Source organism: Rhinatrema bivittatum, chromosome 4 (genome assembly GCF_901001135.1).
Source record: "Rhinatrema bivittatum chromosome 4, aRhiBiv1.1, whole genome shotgun sequence".
Classification (NCBI taxonomy): domain Eukaryota; kingdom Metazoa; phylum Chordata; class Amphibia; order Gymnophiona; family Rhinatrematidae; genus Rhinatrema; species Rhinatrema bivittatum.
Window position 1 is genome coordinate 415,753,726 of NC_042618.1, and position 21,160 is coordinate 415,774,885.

The following is a 21,160-nucleotide window of genomic DNA, read 5'->3' on the forward strand; positions in this document are numbered from 1 at the left end:
GTCTTCCACTCCAAATGCAAGAATTGTCTGAGAAACATCCAGCAACTGCACATGCCTCCAGCCACCAAACTATGAGAAACATGGATCGGGAGAGTCCCACGTGGGGAATGTAGTAAGAATGCTAAATGACAAGGATGATATGCCTCCCTTTCCAATTGCAGAACACTAGACTCAGTCCCGTAGCCCAGCCATTCTCTAAGCGTGGGTAACAAGCAAGCAATGTTATAGTATCGCAAGTTAGCAACTTCCATGCCACCCTCTGCCCTAGGCACCATCAATTTAGCAAAGCTCAACCTGGCTTTTTTGGGACTCCAAAAGAATTTACCAAATATCCTGTAGAACACTCGCACGTCATTGGATTTCAAATAAAACGGAGTCATTTGTAAAATATATAACAGTTTAGGGACCAGTATCATGTTGACTAAGGTTATCCTCCCCGAAATTGACAGAGGCAGAGAGCTCCAGCTAGTGGTTTTTGACTGGAATGCTTTCAGTAAAGGGGTAACATTATAATGGTACCAGAGCTGGGGATCTTTATGTATTCTTATCCCTAAATACTTAATTGTGTCAGATGCCCACAATAGCGGAAATCCCGGCCAGGTAGACTTAAGGTTGCCCGTAATGTCTAATGCCTCTGATTTAGTTAGATTAAGCTTCAGACCTGAAAATGTACCAAACATCTGGATGACTTCTAATAGCACAGGTAGGGCTTGACAGGCATTGGTGATCAGCATCAGCATATCATCTGTAAATAACATCTTTTGCTCTATAGAACCCGTCCTGATTCCGGGGATTAAAGGGGACTGTCGAATTTTCTGTGTCAATGGTTCCAAGGATAATATATAGAGAAGGGGGGACAGGGGGCAACCCTGTCTAGTTCCCCAACCCAAAGAAAATAGTGGAGAGGTAGAGCCATTAATGCAAATGAAAGCCTTGGGATCACGGTATAGTATTTTAATAGCTGCTAAAAAGGGTCCAGAAAAACCAAAACTACTCAAAGCATCAAACAGGTATGGCCACAGGGGGTTTTCAGCTGAAGCAAACCCTGCATGAACCAGCTCACCACAGGATGCATGGAAATCGGCAAACCATCCACTGCATGGTGGTAGGCACCAATAGCACTGAGGTGCACTCTTACCGAGTTGGTCTTCAGATCAGCATCGGAAAGAGATAATAAGTAGTCCAACATCTTGGGAGAAGGAGAAGAGAATGGATCCAAGCCATGACTCTCACACCAAATAGAGAACCTCCTCCACTTTAAAGTGTTTGATATCCTGGTGAACAACTTTCGAGAATCTACCAGGACCTGAGACACATCCTCAGAGAGGTAAAGGGACCAGAGGATTAACCTCTCAACATCCAGGCCATCAGAGACAGTGCCCGGAGGTTGGGATGGTGCAGCCTGCCTCAGTCCTGCATGAGCAGGTCTGGGGAGGTCCCTGGACTGATTAATTCCCTGTCAGAGAGGTCCTGAAGGATTGGGAACCAAACCTGTCTCAGCCATCAGGGGGGCCATGAGAATCATGGTCCCTCCCGTCCTGCCGGAGCTTCAGGAGAGTCTTCAACAACAGCGGAAGCAGAGGATATGCATACAGATGCCCTTGCCCCAATGGTGGGCAAAAGCATCTGATTCTGTTCTCCCGGTCCCCCAGTGAAGGGAGCAGAAATTGCTCACTTTGTTGTTGTAGGGGGAGGCAAAGAGATCTATGTCTGGTTCCCACCAGAGACAGAAGAGCTGATTCGCCATCGCCTGGTCCAGGGACCACTCGTGGGGGTGGAAAGCTCGACTCAGGCGATCCGCTACCACATTCTCTGACCCTACTAGGTACACCACCCGGAGCAGAATTCCCTGTGAATGGGCCCAGGACCAAATTTAGACAGCTTCCTGGCAAAGGAGGAGTGATCAGATATCTCCTTGCTTGTTGATGTACCACATTGCTACCTGGTTATCAGTCTGGACCAGGACCACTCGATTGGACAGGCAATACTGGAATGCCCAGAGAGCATACTTGATTGCTCAATGTTCCAGAAAGTTGATCTGGTATGAAGCTTCCTGGGCCAACCAGCGACCTTGTGTGCAGAGGCCGTCCACATGCGCCCCCCAGCCCAGGGTGGAAGTATCCATAGTGAGCACAACTTGGTATGGAGGGCAGAATTTCCCACCTGGACAGGAGACCTGGAGGGGAAACGTGATGCGCACATGCACACTGAGGTCTGGGAGGCTTGGCGCCACTGCGATCGCACTGTCCATTGGGCTCTCCGCATGTGCAAGTGGGCCAAGGGTGAGAGATGGACAGAGGCAGCCATGTGACCCAACAACCAAAGCATAAGGCGAGCTGGCACCCATCAGCTGCAGCGGACCAACCTCGCCAGAGATGCTAGAGTAAGTGCTCGGTATTGAGGAAGGAAAGCCTGGCCTTGGGTAATCTCCAGGTGAGCCCCAATGAAGTCCAACTGAGTTGACGGAACAAGGTGGGACTTTGGGAAGTTGATAACAAACCCAAGGGATTCCAGCAGCTGTATGGTCAATTTGAGGGAATGAAGTGCTCCTTTGCATGTGTTTGCCTTGACCAGCCAGTCATCCAAGTAGGGGAAGACATGCACCCCTAGATGACGAAGGTGTGCTCCCATGACTGCCAATCACTTGGTGAAAACACATGGGGCCAAAGTCAGGCCAAATTGCAACACCTTGTACTGGAAGTGATTGTCGCCTACCAGGAATCATAGGTACCTCCTGTGACCGTGGGAGATTCCTATGTGAGCATAAGCGTCCTTTAGATTGACGGAGCAAAGCCAGTCCCCTCTTTGTAGAAGGGGAATCAGGGTGCCCAGTGAGACCATCTTGAATTTTTCTCTTCATAGATATTTGTTCAAGGGGGGCGTAACCCCCCTGTTTTCTTTAGAATCAGGAAGTATTTGGAGTAGAATCCCTGTCCTTGTTGACTTTGCGGAATGCGTTCTACCGCTCCTGCCATTAACAGGGCGGAGAGCTCTGTTCAAAGAACCTCCTGATGTGGGGTCTGACCCCACAGCGAACAGGGGAGAGAGTCCTCTCAGGAAAATGCAACCGATATAGGACCCAGTGGACTGAGATGATCTGTTGCCATTGGTCCTGGAAGGACTGTAGTCGACCTCCAGACCAGTCAAAACTGCTCCCTCCAGACCAGTCAAAACTGTTATAACTGTCGCTGCCCGACGTCTCCACTCCGCCCTCCTTACCTCTCTGGTGACTCCTCCCGCGGTTGACAGACGTTTGGCTGCCGCGGCATCTGCCTGCTGTCCTCTCCAGCGTCCCCGGTCCGGCTTGGGTGCTGCCTCCCATGCTGTCCAGCTGCCTTAGGGTGCGTGCGCCGCACGGCCATGCTTCAAATACTGTCTTTGGCACGAACCTCAGGGGCATCCCCCTGTGATGACATCACGCATCCTGGATACACATAGCCTACGCTACTGCTAGCTAATCGAGTTAGCAAGGTCGCTCTCTGTACCTAGCTACTCTGCCTCTCCATTATTGGACTTACTCTATTTGGGGTACGCGCTCCTTGGGGGCCTCTCTCTTCTCTTTCAGGTCACTATCTGGAACTGGTACTCGCTCCTCAAGGGCCCATGTTCCCGGACTCGCTGCCTGGACTTCACTTCTGCCTGGAAGATACCGCTGCTTACACCATCAGTGAGTTACCATCTACTTCTCTCAGAGCTGTTCCCTGGAACCAGGTACTCACTCCTCGAGGGCCTGCCGCTACTCCAGCTCCAGTGATTCCTACTCACTGTGTGAGTACTCAACCAATGAGGCTCTATTCCAGAACCCTGCATTCTTCATTGTACTCACTATCTCAGTTTCTCTTCACTACAGCACAGCCATTGTGGGATCGCTTTTCCAGAGCCCTGAGGGACTACTAGCCCAGCCGGGCTTCATCTCTGCTCACTACTGCCACCTCTGGTGGCTCCTCAATATGTTAATAAAAGATCTATCTGTGTTGTGTGTCCTAAGCTGAGCCTGACCTGTGGCCCCTCCTGGGACTTCCTCCCGTGGGCGTGGGCAGCAGCCACAGTGTCCAAGGGTCCACCTAAAACCTTACAAACAATAACAAAAACTCCTTAGTGGGGCTTTGCTGGGGGACTGGCTGAGGACTGGAAGTCCACTGCTGTCGAGAGCAACCCCTAGAAATCACTCACGGCATGTGGGTACGCGGGGCCGGAGGATATTTCCTCTGGCGATAAAATGATCTTCTGCTGCCCTGATGTGAGGACTTCCAGACTGATGATGGAGGGTCCAAAGTGCTGGCAGAGAGATGCTGGAAGGTCTCATGATGGTTCTTCAGCTGAGCTACAGCGTCCCGCACTTTGTCCCCAAACAAGTTCTCCCCAGTACAGGGTAGGTCAGTGAGTTTGTCTTGGATCTCCAGTTGGAGGTCCGATGCTTGGAGTTATGCCAGCCTACAGGCTCCAATGCCCATACTGCTATCCAAGCCTCAGTCTTGAAAGCATCATAGGTGGAACGCACCTCATGTTTGTTGCACTCAAGGCCCTGCTGGGCAAGGGGTAGGAGGGCTTCCTGATGTTGCTGGGGAAGGTGTTCAGCTACCTCCAGACCTGCTTCCAGAGGCTGCAACTGTACTGGGTCATATAAAGTTGGTAGGAGGCAATGGGAGCGATCAACATCACACCCTGATAGATCTTCCTACTCAGTGCATCTGTAGCCTGGTGTTCCCATCCTGGAGGCACCGAAGCGTTTGTATGGGAGTGTTTGGCTTTTTTGAGGGCTGACTCCACCACCACTGACTGGTGTGGGAGCTGGCGCCTCTCAAAACCTAAGGCTGACTGGATGAGGTAGAGTCCGTCTGCCTTACAGTTCACTAGCGGTATGGAGACTGGGTTCTCCACATCCTTAGGTGCAATTCCTTGAAAATATCATAAATGGAGATAGCGAACACCTCCTTTGGGACATCTATGAACTGGAGAACCTCCAGCATTTTGTGACGGGTGTCCTCCTCTGCCAGAAGCTGGAAGGGGACAGACTCAGCCATAGCCCATCAAAGCCCACAAAGGTCAGATCCTCCGGCAGAAATCTATGCCTCTCTTCTGGAGGAGATGGATCTGAGGGGATGTCTCCAGAGTCCTGCAAGGAAGAATCAGAGGTATCTTCTCCCCAGGGATCATATGGGGCCTCCTTCTCACTGAAGTCTCCTGGGAAGCCCCGAGGATGGTCCCTGCCTGAGACCCCCGGCCTCAGAGCCAAAGGCACCAATGACATCGATGGAACCGAGGGCACCGATGGTCTCGAAGATACCAGGGGCCCCGAAGCACTGGGAACTGGACCAAGCAAGAGTGCGCATCCTCCTCCTCTGAGGAACCCATAATTGGGATGACTCCGGATGGAGGTGGACTCGGTGGCCACTGGGACATCAAGAGAACCCTGGGCGCCAATGGCTCAGTACTCGGCACCAATGTCGGTGGGGAATGCCCAGGACTCCCGGGTACGATAGAGGTCGATGCCTCTTCTCCACGGGGTCACTTTGGGGGCAGCACGGAGTACCCCAGTGCTGCCCCAAACATGGCCCTGTGTGATGATGGAGATCAGTGCCGATGCTTCTGAGGTTTCCCACAGTGTTTGGCCTGGTCTTTTCCCGGCACCACGGATGGAGATGATTCTGAGGTTCTTGAGAGTCACAATGCTGGAGAATGCCTAACTCCTGAACTGTGCTCACGTGAAGACGCTGAAAGAGGTGTGGGCCCTGAGGGAGGCAGCCCCATTGGTTCCCCACGGTCATTAGGAGTACAGGTACACAATGCTGGCATTGAAGGGTAATATTTCTTTGACCCAAAGAGTTTTTCCATTTTATCAAGACAAGCCTGACAACCCTTGGGGGTCATTTGGTCACACAAGACGACACCCCTGAACATCGTGCAATGTCCCCAGGCAGAGAATGCAAACGTCATGCGGATCCATGATGGTCATGGTCCGCAGACATTGGGGACATCAGCGAAAACCCAACGCCATGAAAAGAGCCAGTGAGTGGTTAATGACCGGCGGATATTGAGAACAGCACAGTCGAGAATCGACCACACAGAAGATACAAAAAACTTACCTGTCACCCTGAAGCACTGACAGGGAAAGGGGACCCAGTGCAGAAAAATACCGATGGAAGTACCGAGAAAAGAGCAGGCTCCAAAAAACTGTGAGGCAAACAGCTGCTTGGAAGAGACTGAAGGGGGATCCCGCGTGGGGAATGTGTGGATAGTGGCATGCTGGGCATACTCAGTGTGTCTAGTCAAAGTTCTAGAAACTTTGACAGAAGTTTTCCATGCTGTGCTCCATCTGATGATGTCACCCATGTGTGAGGACTACCATCCTGCTTGTCCTAGGAGAACCTCTGTGCTTGCCCAACACTCTCCTGAATTCTGACACTGTCCTCATCTTCAGCACCTCCACAAAAAGGCTGTTCCTGTTGCGGGGAGCGCTAAGGAGCGGTCCCAATTCTGGGGAGGTTAGTGTGCCCTTGGACTATGGCGCGACTGCAGAGGTGCTCTGTGGAAGCGCAGAGGCAGGCAAGACATGTCCAAGCATGGGCGGACAGGCTGAAGACCAGGAGCTCTGACCTCTGCCGAACCTGAACGCATTCGAAGAGACCCAACAACACAATGCTGGTCTCTGGGGTAGCCCTCCGGCCACTCGATAGCCTTTCGGACCCACCGCCTGGGAACGGCAGATGCGACAGGATGGACAGAGGTCAAGGGCAGGCGATGGAACTGGAACAAGACGAAGACACTTGAAGGCATGATCAGATGAAGGTACTTGGAGACATGGTCGGGTGAAGGTACTAGGCAAGGCTGCGGCATCAGGATGAAGAGAGGATCTGGGTGGCACAAGACAGGTCCAGCCAGAAGAGGCTTCATTGACCTGGTGCGACTGGTGCCCTGGCAGGTCCACTAACAGCAGGGTCCGCTAGATGGGCAGAGATTGGCCCCCGGAACCTAGAACATCCAGCAGAAAGGAAGGCTGAGGAAACTTGGTGGACGAAGACTCTTGGTGAGTGAATAGATGACAGCAAGGTTAAAACCCAGGATGAGGTGGAACCCGGGCGACACCCATAGCAGGTTCCAGTCAGAGTAGGGGTTTCAATGACCCAATGTAGCGGCGCCCTGGCAGGTCCACTGACAGCATGCTCCGCTGGTGGGTGGCTAGGGCGGATCCAGAACCAAAGACATCCGAGGACAAGGCTTCAAAGAGAGGAGCCAGAAGGAATGACACCTGGAGGCAGAACATCTGAAGATGAAGACATCAGGATCATCTGAAGATGAGGACGTCAGGGCATCTGCAAATGAAGACATCAAGGACATCGGAGACATCTACGGGCAAGGACATCAGGGACATCTGAGGGTGAGGACATCTGAAGGTAGAATCATCTGGAACATCTAGAGACTAGGACATCTGGATCATCTGAAGGTGAAGACATCAGGACATCCAAAGACAAGAATAACTGAAGATGAGGACATCTAAAGGCAAGGCATCAGGGACATCAGAAGACGAAGACATGGGATCCAAAGAGAGACCAGGAACCATAGACAAAGACAAGACGAAGGAGCAGGAACCATGGACAAAGACAACGAGGGAATTCCCACAAAGAAACAGAGTGCCTTGAAGAAGCGAGGATGGACGTTGGAGCCTCTTGGACAAAGAGCTGGAACAGCAGAGACTCCAGGAGCAGGCAGCTCCTTGCGAAGACAGACTGGCGAAGGGTCCTTTTATAGGGCTGAAGAGAAAATGTCTGGATGACATCATCAGGAGGGGCCACAGGGCTACTCCCACCACGGGCCCTTTAAGAGACTGAAGGAGGCGCAGCCATGCACCTAAGGAGGCAGGACCCTGGAGAGTGACGTCCCTGCCACGAACAAGGAAACTGGAGGTGGCAGTAGGCCGCAGAACAGGGCCCAGCGTAGGAGGCGGCTTCCTGCCACAAGAAAGGAGGCTGAGGGCGGCTCCATGCCGCTTGGATGGAGGAAAACGTCGGCAGCCTCCGTGCTGCAAGAAACAAGGAGAACAGCAGCCTCTGGCTGCCTGGAAGCACGGCAGTGGCGGCCCTGCCTACCGCAGACGAACAGCGATGTCGGCGGCCTCCAGGCTGCATGCGGCAGCCCTGACCACCGCGGAGCGCAGAAGACAGCGTCGGGAGAGCAGATAGGCTGGCGGTGAAGGTGAGAGGCTGCTCATGGACCTAGCTGTGAGCAGGATGGTGGATATCACAAACAAATTAAATACAGTAACAAATATAAATTATATAAATTTTAAAAACCAATAAAATATTGTAAATACTGAAAGACTGATAAAATGTTACATATGTTGCAAAACAAAAATAGGCAATCGCAAAGGAGGCATGCAGAAATCAATAGTCTAATTATTTAGAGAATATTTTATTAATGTAATAAAAACTAAAAATGAAAAACATGGATAAAAGAGGACCATACCTAATTGCAAGTGACAATGCTTGCTGTGACGGGGTTGAGAAGCCTTGGAGTGTTCAATATATACGGAGTACTAAATGTAACCAGCAGCCGCCCAGATTTACGCGAGCAGGGCCCTCGCGCGCCGGCGTGCCTATTTTGCATAGGCCGCCGGCGCACGCAGAGCCCCGGGACGTGCGTAAGTCCCGGGGGTTTTTTAAGGGGGCGTGTCGGGGGCAGGGGCGGGATGTGGCGTTTTGGGGGCGGGGCCGGGGGCGTGGTTGAGGCCTCCGGACCAGCCCCTGGGTCGGATGACGGCGCGCCAGCAGTCCGCTGGCGCGCGTAGATTTAGGTCTGCTTCTAGCAGGCGTAAATCAAGGGACAAAGGTAAGGGGGGGGGGGGTTTAGATAGGGCCGGGGGGGTGGGTTAGGTAGGTGAAGGGAGGGCGAAAGAAAGTTCCCTCCGAGGCCGCTCCGATTTCGGAGCGGCCTCGGAGGGAACGGAGGCAGGCTGCGCGGCTTGGCGCACGCAGGCTGCCCAAAATCAGCAGCCTTGCGCGCGCCGATCCAGGATTTTATAAGATAACGCTCGGCTATGCGCGTATCTTATAAAATCCAGCGTACTTTTGTTTGTGCCTGCTGCGCTAACAAAAGTACGCGATCGCGCTCTTTTTTAAAATCTACCCCTTAGTATAGCTGGGTTTAAAAAAGGTTTGGATAAGTTCTTGGAGAGAAGTCCATTACCTGCTATTAATCAAGTTGACTTGGAAGATAGCTACTGCTATTACCAGCATCAGTAGGATGGGATCTTCTTGGTGTTTGGGTACTTGCCAGGTTCTTGAAGCCTGGATTGGCCACTGTTGGAAACAGGATGCTGGGCTTGATGGACCCTTGGTCTGATCCAGTATGGCAATTTCTTATGTTCTTATGAAACAAGTGTCAAGCCGAAACATGGCCATGTTGGGTCTATAAACATGTTTTATATGTTTATTGTTTTTTCTTTGGAATTTGCTATTATATTAATACAATACTTTCTATATAGTTATCCTTCTGATTCCAGTGCACCTACTTTGCAATTTTACGTTTTTGTTTTGCAACTGATGTAACATTTTATTAGTCTTTCAGTATTTATAATATTTTAAAGGATTTTAGCATTTATATGTGTTACTCTATTTTTTTTTTTTCATCTACCATCCTGGGGCATTCTTCTATTCATTTTTCCATTTGTTTGCAGTGTTTGACCTGTGTTGTGTTTTGATTAAATCTTAGTCGCCAGGCTCTAGACCATTCCTCAAGCTTCAGTACATCCTTCCTCATGTTTTCCACATGTTCCGGTTGTCTACCCTGTTGCAGATTGTATCATCATCCGCAAAAATAGGCAAAACTTTCCCAATTGCCCTTCCGCAATATCGCTAACAAAAATGTTAAACAGAACCGGATCAATCCTTGCAGTGCACCCTTTGCCTCAGAGTGAACTCTGTTTACCTCCACCCTTTGTCATCTCACTCTTAAAACAGTTTCTAACCCAGTCAGTCACTTTAGAGCCCACACGTAAGAGTGCTCAATTTGTTTATAAGTCACCTATGCAAACTGTGTCAAAGGCCTTGCTGAAATCCAAGTACATTCCAAATAGTAGTAGTAATAATGTTCTTTCCCCTATTTTCTATTCATGCGACTTTATTATCCTTCCAAGTGACTCAAGTTGTCCAAGTAAATGCCTTACTCACCTCATTCTGAGGTGCTCTTTCCGTCTTGGTTGTCATAACAATTCTTTTCCAGACAGATAGGATGAGGCCCTCAGGGAGATAGTTGGCCCACTGGTACAGCTGTTATGACTAGTAATGCCAAGTTACTGCCTCTCAACCCCACCTCTTCCAAATATCAGGGGTGTGCATGGGAAAAAATATCATTTTGTGTCTTTTTTTCATTTTATTTCATTTGGGGGAGGGGGCTCCTTTTAATTTATTTTATTTTGGGGTTTTAGCGTGCATTAAAACCATTTTGCACATGCTAAAACAAAACATTGTGCATGATGAAATACTTTGCTTTATTCATTTAAAAATGACATGACGTGACATAACACATGTTATTGGTGATTTTGTGTCATTTTCAAATAATTGCACACCCCTGCCAGATGTCACAAAGCTGATGCAAGAATACCCTGGACCTGTACTCCAATTCTTGCAACACTGAGATTTTTCATCCTTTCTGTGATATTGTTTGTATTACTGCATCAAAACAAGTCCAATATGACTTCATGGGAGATACGCTGTCTAGGATGATGCAACTATCTTGCTTAGGGGTTGAGGTGCCCGTTCCTCCTTATGTTTCTGGTAACTTTCACCACTCTACTGTTATGCTTTCTTTGCAGGAATTGGTAGCACTGGGGCTCAGCAATTTTGTGGGAAGCTTTTTCCAGTGTTTTGCCATCAGCAGCTCTGTTTCTCGGAGTCTGGTGCAGGAAAGCACCGGAGGAAACAGTCAGGTAGGTTGTGGAGAACAGCACTGCTACTGCATTTTCAGACCTGGGATCCAAGGATGTGCAGGGGGAAAGGATGTGCATTTGTTTTCTAACAAAATGAAAAACTCAACCAAAAAAAATGCATTTTGTGTTATATCATTAGAAAATTAAAAGAAGAAAACGTCTTTAATGCCCTCTTGACCGCTTACCTCACGGGGTGTCCCTGTGTCCCGGGATTGACCTGGCGGGAGCCCCCCTAGGGCAGACTCCATTGGTTCTCATGTTCTTGGCGCCTGGTGCCTCCACCTGGGGAAGAAGTTGTTAGTGGGTAGGATTTCCCTCTCTTCACCCCAGGAAACAAATGGGACTGTAAATAAGGTTGGCAGCATGTACAAATATATATAGGGTTATTACTCTATGCAAGCATATACATTTCTACATGACTATGTACATGGCTAATAGAATGTCAAACAGCACACTTATCTACAGGTGGTTATATACATTTCTACAAGGTAGCAAGAACATTTAGTATTTGGCAATTTGGGGTTGTTGGCCCCCACAGTATTCCACCAAATAGAATACAAAGGACCTCTTGCATGCCCACTTACTCAAATATTATTATTATCCTCCCCCTTTATCCCAAATCTCACCCATGTGAAAAGATGCAACTGGGCTGGCAGTATTGGCCTGAGGAGGAGTCTACTGTATTCAAACCGTCTCCTTCCACTCCACTGAAAAGTCTATACCAATGCTGGGGTCCATACCCTCCTGGGGGAGCCCTATTCCACCTCCCCATCTGCCACTGGGGCCCCACCCTCCTGGGAGACACGACTGCCTCACAGACTGCCACTTGGGTCCACGCCCTTCTGGGGGACCCAACTCCACCTCCAAGACTGCTACTGGAGTCCTCTAGTTCAAGGGGGACCACTCCATCTCCAGTTCTGCCACTGGAGTCCACCCTCCTGGGGACCTGACTTCGCCTCCAAGACTGCCACTGGGGTCTCCTTGCTCAAGGGGGATTACTTGATCTCCAGATCTGCCACTGGGGTCCCCTCACTCAAGGGGGGGACCACTCCACCTCCAGGCCTGCTGCTGACCTTCAGGTCTCATTCCTCAGTAGTAAGATTTTCCCTGGCTTGTGTTTACAGCTCTTCTAGGCTCATGACTGTTTTAGCATTCAGTAGTTGTGGCCCTCCGCAGTTGCAGCTTTTAGTGATTTTAGTTATGCTAAGTTCATGGCCAGACACATGGATGTCACCTTCTCTCAGCCTGGCTTTTGCTTTATCCATTGTCTGATCCTGTATGGGTCACCTCTCAGCCAAAAGGCCAAGACCCAAGCAGACCCCCAGAGATAGACCCCCAGAGCAGACCCCCAGAGATAGAGCAAGTTGTCTGGGAACTCGGTACTCACGTGTCTGAATACCATTGTTAGTCAGGGTGAAAATCTGTTTACTTCCTAGGACTGTTTTCCAGTACATTTCTCTCATAAATCCCTTTCCCAGTCATAGTTCTGTAATTTAAGAGTTTGAATCCTCTGATTTTTTTAGTGCTATTTCCAACAAAATGACCAGCAGAGGTTCAGGGGGCTGTGACATGCAAATCCCCTACTTGATTCTGTGACTCATCTATTCAATGGTCATTTAAGTACCTTCACAGTGATGGGTCTGATGATCTTTTCAATTTCCTGGGCTGATGGCTCAGGTTAAATAGTTGCATTGTTCTCCTTTCTTTCTTTCTTTCTTTTCTTTTGCTGCATTTCACTTAAATGGTAGCATGCTCAAACCTCTGTCTCTTGTGTGTGTGTGTGTGTGTGTGTGTATGTGGGGGGGGGGGTGTTCACTTCCAATTTTGTTTTTCAATTTCATTTCATTTTGGAAATACAAATTTCCCCAGAACTGCTGAATGGAAAGACTCACACACACACCCATCCCCACCCAGGCCTTCCCTTATGCTCCAAACCCATCTTCTGGATGCCTCTTACCACATCTGTGGGGTCTCTGAAGTCAAAATGGGTCCCCAGTTGCTCTTGCCCCACCACGTCTTGTTTTAAAAATAGCACTGGTTGGCTTTGAGGCCAATTCCATTTTATTATATGACCAGACAGCTTATGGCCATACAACAAAATAGTGCCAACTAGCACCATTTTAAAAAGAGGGCCTGGAGGGGCAGGAGCAATTGGGAATTACTTTTGCCCAATTTTAACACTGGAGGCCCCACAGATGGGGGTAAGAGACTTTCAGGGAGGGTCGGGGATGGCTCCAAATGTCAGAGGCACAGAATGGTTTCTGCGGGAGGGATGCCTCTTCTTTTCCTTTTTTGTTTTTTGGTTTTCTTTTTTGGTTTATTTCATTTCTAATAAACAAAAAGAACAGAAATTAATATCAAACAAAATGAAAACAAATTTTAAAAAATCAAAAACAAAAAAATAAAACACATTGAAATGTTTTTTCCGTGCATCCCCCTAATCAGTGTAGGATGGAAGTGAGCATTAGTTCTCCTCTAAGTTTAGTTCTTTCACCGTCTTCTCTGGTGATGCTAGAATATATCCCAAAGTAGATATGCAACATAGTAACATACAGGCCGATACTGTACAGTGCACTCTGGTGGAGCGCACTGTTGGCCCGCGTTTGGCTGCTCGTTTTCGACATGCTAGCTTTACCCCTTGTACAGTAAGGGGTCAAACACGCGGCCAACCCCCCCCCCCCCCCCCCCCCCCCGAAACTAATAGCGCCCGCAACATGCAAATGCATGTTGATGGGCCTATTAGTTATTCCTGTGCGATTCAGAAAGTAAAATGTGCAGCCAAGCCGCACATTTTACTTTCAGAAATTAACGCCTGCCCAAAGGCTAGCGTTAATTTCTTCCGGCACCGGGAAAGTGTACAGAAAAGCAGAAAAAACTACTTTTCTGTACACCCTCCAACTTAATATCATAGCGATATTAAGTTGGAGGCCCTAAAATTTAAAAAAAATCAAAAATTTAAAAAAAAAAACATTTTAAATCGGCTCGCGGATCGGAAGACGGACGCTCAATTATGCCGGCATCCGTTTTCTGAACCCGTAGCTGTCAGCGGGTTCGAGAACCGATGCCAGTAAAATTGAGCGTAGGCTGTCAAACCCGCTGACAGCCGCCGCTCCTTTTACTGTGGGCCCTCATTTGAATACTCGATCGTGCGCCTCTCCCTTGAAGTTTTCTGTATTGGCCCAATGGTCTTTAACTGCTGTCATTTACTAATTGGCCCATTCAGTCTGCCCAGTTGAGATTCTTCCTCTGGTTTTCTAGTGTTCTTTTTAGATGAGCATAGACAAACTAACACCAGCTTTCCCTGCCGCCCACCATGTCTTCCACCTGACTCCCCTCCCACCACCACTCTCCACATCTGCCCCATGCATGTTCAGATCCTGATGCAGTGCTGACCTCCATCACCTCCACTCATTTAATATCTACTCCAATACATACCATTAGCCTAATTGTTTCCCAACTTGAGTTTAGCTTCGTTTCTTCCATGTCACTGAGTGTTGGTGCATTGGGTTCTTCTTTCCATAGAAGGGAAAGCAAAACTGCAAGAACTAGAACGCGCTGGATGGGAATTGAAAAAGAAAAATCTAAACGCAAATCCTAATTTGTGCAAAATGCTATAAATGACCTCCTAGTTGGGAATACATCAGATGGCAGATCGCATTGTCACATTAGAAAACATGAAAAATTAAAGCACAGAGCTGCCATTAATCAGAAAATGACAACTACCAGTTATAAACCATGAAGGTTTGATGCTATCCACTTTCTTATAGGGAAATATTAGCAATGCAATCATTGTTCCTTCCACCAGAAAGTGGAGGGGAAGCCAGACTGCAGAAACAGGATTTTATCATCTAACCCAGGACAAATGAAATATTTATTCTAGATTTGAAAACTTAGATCTGAATTTTTCAGAAGTGTCTTTAACTTTTTTTTTTTGGAAAAAAAATGACATTTCATGGAAAATGGAAGTGCTGTGTCTACCCCAGGTTGACCAAACAGGCTGCTCCGAGTCCTTATTTTGCATGAAGCTGTAGTTCTCATTGACCCATTTTAAAAAGACATGAAGTGACAGTCTGAACTACAACTATGTGCATGCGATGGGGCAAAGCCAGGGCTTGGATCAACCTGCTTGGTCGATCTGGGGTGAATTGGCAACCCTATACTCAGGGCTAGTATTTCTCTACTACTGTATATGATCAATTTTTTTTTGGTCTATTTCCTCTTTTTATTATTTTAGGTAGCCAGTGCTGTATCTTGCTGTGTCATATTCGTAATCCTTCTGCGAGCTGGAGAACTGTTTCAAGACCTACCCAAGGTGCGTCCTGGTTATATGGCTTCTGCTCTTGGAAAGCCATTTCAGATTTGTATTTCTCTTCTTGATCTTGCTTTCCTCTTCTGTTTGCCTTTGCCTGTGCTATTCATCTAAATATAAATAGCCATTTGAAATAAAGAAAAGCTCCAAAACACTGCAAATATGCCAAAATATTGGATCATGTGCGTCAGCAAGAAAGCAGAAGTTCAGTCCTTGCTTTCAGATTAATTTTGACTTAAATATAAACCAACCTTAGGGATTTGTTCTAAACTCTTGTGCTGAGAGATGGCGATCAGAGAAAGATGTTCAATTGTTTTCACAATAAAAATAAGCAGTTTTGTGGTGTAGAGACTGAGGTCTCCACTAGATGGCCCTGGTTCCCAGCCTTTGGTTAGACAGACGGTAGCAAAGGGCATAGCATACAGCGCCTCCTCCAGAGGTCTGGAATCGGAAGTCCTTTAGGCATGGAGGGGGAGTTAGCCCAAGTTAGAGTGTGGTAGTGCAGATTTGATTCTGAGGGAGAAGGAGCTGTTTTCAGTGTGCTCTCCAAGTTAGGCCCACAGTCTGGTACCGAGAGGGAGAGACACTTCCCTACCAGTTCCTTTCATAGGTCTGGAGGGAAGAGAGAGCGGTGAAAGGATTTTTGAAGTTTTTTTTACAGTTTTGACCTGTACCATTCCTGGCAGGCAGTATCCCCTGCTCAGGGTGGTCAGGAGGGGCTGTGTACCTATTCGCCCAATCCAAGAGGAGGTTACAGTGCCCCTCCAGGAAGATGATAGAAAGGTTTTCACCGTTGAGTTTTTCCTGTCTCAGAGGGAAGAAAGCATTTTTTTCTGTCACCCTTCCTTGCCCAGAGCTGGAAGCAGTGAGGACTGCTTTCAGTACTTGGCCTTTTCTCCAGGAAGGTCTGAGCCTATCTTTTGAAGAGGAGTCAAAGAGAGAGAAGAAGAGAAGGACATCTAGAGACCCCCCCCCCCCAGAGTTTCCCTCCTGGGACACAGGACACTGTCAGGTTGGAGTGTGGGATTCTTCGTGGACCTCAAGTACAGCAGTAGGGGATCGAGTCATGGTTAGGACACCCCAGCCCACTTGGGACACTTATCATCCCCATCCATGGAGGATGAGAAAGTTTCAAGCCCCTGCCTGGAGGGACACATCCACAGAGGGAGGGATCAGTTAAATCCTGGCTCTTGTAAATCTAAGGACCCCAGATGTGATTGGACACTTTATTTTTTTTGCATCTCTTGATTCTTTCGAAATCAATCACAGTAAACTTTAATTTGAACACCCATCCAGCGAGTCCAGCCTGGTTTGTAAGTGTACCTGTCCCAAAAAGCTCTGGTAACACCAGGGGTGGCTCAAGGCAATCTGCTGCCTGAGGCGAAGGATGAAATAGGGCCCCCCCCCCCCCCTTGGCCTGGTGCAGGTGAAACCACCGAAGGCCAGGGCAGGGGGAAGGCAATGGAGGGTGACGTGACTTGCCCAAGGTCACAAGGAATGGCAATAGGATTTGAACCCTGGCTTCCCTTGACGGCAGCCCACTGCTCTAACCACTCAGTTTTTGGGACTGTTATTTTTTTGCTCTCAGTCTTCAGAGTCCCTCCCCCCATAATTAAAACTTATTCATTCTTTTCCATTTTAAAATTTAACTTCCCCAACCTAAAAAGGCAGATTGCATATGGAAAATAGACATTAAAATTACAATCTTCTGAAGTAAAAATATCACTTATAAACAACATATATATTATATAGGCATATACTGCAAAAAAACACACTTTCAATAATAATAGTTTAATAGATGTAATAAACTACCTTTTTTCATAGTAATCAAGGCGGTTTACTGGATCCCATATGGTATTAGGGATGTGAATCGTTTATCTGACGATTGAAAATATCGGACAATATTTGCAATCTCGTCAGATATCGGGGGTCCCCATAGCGATAAGAAACCCCATGATTAATTTCGTGGGTTCTCTTATCGTTATGGGAGGGAAGAAAGGGCACTTAAAAGTAACACAAAAACACAGCCCGACCCTTTAAAATTAGTTGTTTAGTATTCCCCCATCCTTCGGACCCCTCCAACCCCCCCAAAAATTTTTTTAAGTACCTAGTGGTCCAGTGGGGGTCCCGGGAGCATTCTCCCGCTCTCGGGCCGTCGGCTGCCAGTAAACAAAATGGCGCCGATGGCCCTTTGCCCTTAGCATGTGACAGGGTATCCGTGCCATTGGCCGGCCCCTGTCACATGGTAGGAGCACTGGATGGCCGGCGCCATGTTTAAAGATGTCAAATACTTATCCAGCTAAGTGGTGGGAGGGTAATGGACACAATGGGGCAGAGCTGAGTTAGCCAGATACGTTATCTGGCTAATTCTGATGATCAGACACACCGCTGAATATATAGGCTAAGTCGGCCGGATAAATGTATCTGGCAGTGGCTAACTTGTTGAGCCGCACAGCGGCTGAATATGGACCTCATAGAAAAACAGATACTGAAACAAGATCATGTTCCACTCTGTGTTTCTACCACTGCCAGCCCCCACCCATTCCTTTGCTTTTTTTTTTTACATGAAAACCTTTCATGAAGAGCTTCCCGCTTTGCTCTGCAGTCAGTCAGTGTTTTGAATGGGGGAGAAGCTGCAGAACTGCCGCAGGAATGTTTCCAAGCGACAGGCTTAAGATACTCTTCAAATCATATTGGGTCTTCTGTTTCTGACAGCCAATTTTACAACTAGCTCCATAAGCACTGCTGAAGAGGATCCTCCACATCCCGTGACAGAGTCTGCGTTTACTCGCCAGCAGTAATGCAGAAGAAGGGAGCAATGTTCAACATTGTGTACAAAGCACACGGGCTATTTTTATCTGTAAACGTTGCATTAATTCTTTGAAAATGAAGCAGGTGCAAAGGACCCGCATTAAAAATGTCCACCTACTCTACTTTACTCCTACTATTTGTGTGGGTGGCTACATGTGATTTAAATATCGTGTTGTGCATGTGAAAGTCCTATGGATGCACACTGGAGGGGAGGAGCCGGAGAGGTAAACAGAAAGTCCCTAAAGCTTTCTAGTGTTTCCCTGGAGAACTGACAATTGATACAAATTCCTAGGAGTCTCCAGATAAAATCCGGAGAGTTCCCAGATACACTCACTTGAGGAGGGTAGTTTTCAGTCAGGCCATTTTACCAGGGTAAATACTTCTTTGCCCATGTAAATGGCTTTGAAGCTTGCCCTCCCTGGGTGACACAGCTCCCGTTCTCTACATGTACTCATTGTCCAGCGCAGAGCACGCATGCACTCCTTCCTCGCTGTATACTTACCATGTTTTCCACATTCAGTTTCTCAGGACTGGTATTTCCAGTACATAGCACAAATCGGAAACATTATTCTCAAAATTATAGTCCTTCCTCGTCTGATCTTCGGAGCTAGGGCTAGGGAATCGTACTACAATGCCTAAATGTTTTAAATACTACAGACGTGAAGGTCTCTCTTTTTCTAGGCGGTGTTAGCTGCTGTTGTCATCGTGAACCTGAGGGGCATGTTCAAGCAGTTTGGAGATATCCATGTTCTTTGGAGGCACAACAAAGCAGACCTGGTAAGGAGGAAGGAATGGAGAGAAACTCTCTTCAAAGTGGATTTTATTAACTATGAGGAAAACTGTCTTAAAGTAAAATCCATTTCTTAATCATAAAAACATAACAAGGAGAGTTTTACTGAGCTGCAAATAAACACTGGTAGGTTTTATTGCCAATTACTAGAAGGCTCACATTTTCACTTGACTTCCCCCTTCTTGTGTGTTTCAGTTAACCTGGCTGGTGACCTTTACCGCTACTATTGTCCTGAATATGGATATGGGGCTGCTCGTTTCTGTACTGTTTGCCTTGTTCACAGTCATTTTCCGAACCCAACTGTAAGTCACACTGTCCTTTAGGGAAGGGAAGAGGAGAGAAAAGAAGAGGTTGTTAGGATGGTTTTGGGGGAATGGGAGAGGACTTTTTCATGCTGTCTTTGTGCCTCAAATGAAGATTAAAAGGAGTGCTGACAGTGCTGAGCTACTGGAGACCACTGGGTTATGCCACTCCTTGAAATGCAATCTTAGCTTCATAAACACAGACATGTAAAAATGGAGAACAGGACAGTAGAGAATGACCAGAATGCCAAATCCTGATGCAATACCACAAAGCTAACCCATCCTTAGATTTGCATGGATTGGGAGTACAGTACTGAACAGTCAGTGCTGATGTTTGACCTCAGCCCTACCTGAAGAAAGATCCATGACGTATATTTCAATGTCCAGAATGAAGGCATGTGTATTATTCACCCAAAGGGTGATAATATGTGTCCTTACAGCATAATAATCTCTGTTTGCCTTATGGGACAATCAGAGCTAAAATTGCTATGTTGCATTTTGTTTCATTGGATAAGGAATACTACAGAAAAGTTACACCTGCTCTGCATGGTTTACTTTGCTGCTCATAATCCAGGGAAACATTCATTTTCTCTGAGACAAGCACAATAAACAGCCACACAAGATGGGTGGCATCATCTGATGGCACCAAATTGGGTCATTTTGCTCTTGAAGCCCAGAAAGTTTTACTGCTCTCTCAGTCTGCTCGGACCTTTCCACGCTAGCATCCCTGCACTTGAGTATCCTCAGTCTATTTTCGTCCACCTAGCAAACAGTCAGGAAAATCAGTTCTCTCTCAGCATCACTGCATAATTTCAGAATGTCTTCAGAAAAGAAAGGGAAAAGCCCTTTTTAAGAAATGTAATCGGTGTGGATATAAAATGTCCGTATTGGAATTACATACCCTTTACCTGAAATACCTTGGACTGGATTATGATTCTAGTAATTGTGGCTCCTGTGGATGTATGTGCCTGAGGGCACTGATTTATCATGAGCTCCAAATCAAAACAGAGTAAATCAAAAACCCTTTTAGCAATAACTCAGGACTGAAGAAGGCAGAAGTCAATGGCAGTAGAAGTAGCAGTGCCAAAACATTTGCACCAAGACACATCTAAAAGCACAGCGATCAACAGTCATGGTCGATGAGACGGAGCCGTGTACCATCTGCACTGAAGAGGCACAGGTCAGACCCATTGGCACTGAAACATTAAAGCCATGAGGCACCAGCGCTGAAAAATACAGCGCAGAACCGTTAGAACCAAGATTTACCACTGTCGAACCATCTGCACTGAAAATCACTGGTGGCAAAACACTGGTGCTAAGAATCACAGAAGCGAGAAAAGATTGTCTAAGAGTATTCAGAGCTGAAACCTTGGCAAAAACTACTTGCACACCACAAGATATATCTTCATCACCAGGCTCTTCCTCTGATCTCATCGAAGTGGGGAGAAAGCAAAGAAGAGAAAACATGCAGAAACATGAAGTGCTAGCTATGTCTTCACTTCCTTATCCAGAGTGACATCCGACCACGGCAACCACTGAAGGCGGGTCATGCCTTTGTGCAGAAAATAAGGGCTGATTTAGTAAATACACACATGCAGCAAGTGCCTCAACAAAAGTCTGCCACTCAACCCATATCAGAAAAATTGTGGGAACACCTACAAGCAAAATCTCCACCCTCCTCTTTTGAGGAGAAAGGAAAACCTGATAGAGGAAAAACACAAAACAGAAATGTCTTCATGTGTACAGACCATATCAGACGATTCATGCAGCTCATATGATTCCACACTTATACAGTCAGATGTGCCAACGCCAGATCCACTATCAGACTTGGTGCCAGAACAATCCAGGAGTTTAACCCTGCCACATATCCAAATTTTCAATGGAAAATGTTAAAATGCTGAAAGCAATACCCATCAGCTTAAGAGAGGACCCGGAGGAAATAAGCAATTTATAAGAAGTCCTAAGATTCATCCAACATCTGAAACAATATGGCATTACCAACATATGATGCTCTAATGAAAGTC

The 21,160-nt window shown here is 47.4% G+C and overlaps 1 protein-coding gene across 1 annotated transcript in view; it reads left to right on the forward strand.

Moving 5' to 3' along the window:
• Positions 1-21,160, forward strand: part of LOC115089424 (solute carrier family 26 member 6-like) — an 81,911-nt gene that overhangs the window by 44,614 nt on the left and 16,137 nt on the right. Inside the window, exons 10-13 of the mRNA XM_029597517.1 lie at positions 10,811-10,924; positions 15,159-15,236; positions 18,726-18,821; positions 19,030-19,136. Coding sequence (XP_029453377.1) covers positions 10,811-10,924; positions 15,159-15,236; positions 18,726-18,821; positions 19,030-19,136 — 395 coding nt within the window. The remainder of the gene's footprint in view (positions 1-10,810; positions 10,925-15,158; positions 15,237-18,725; positions 18,822-19,029; positions 19,137-21,160) is intronic.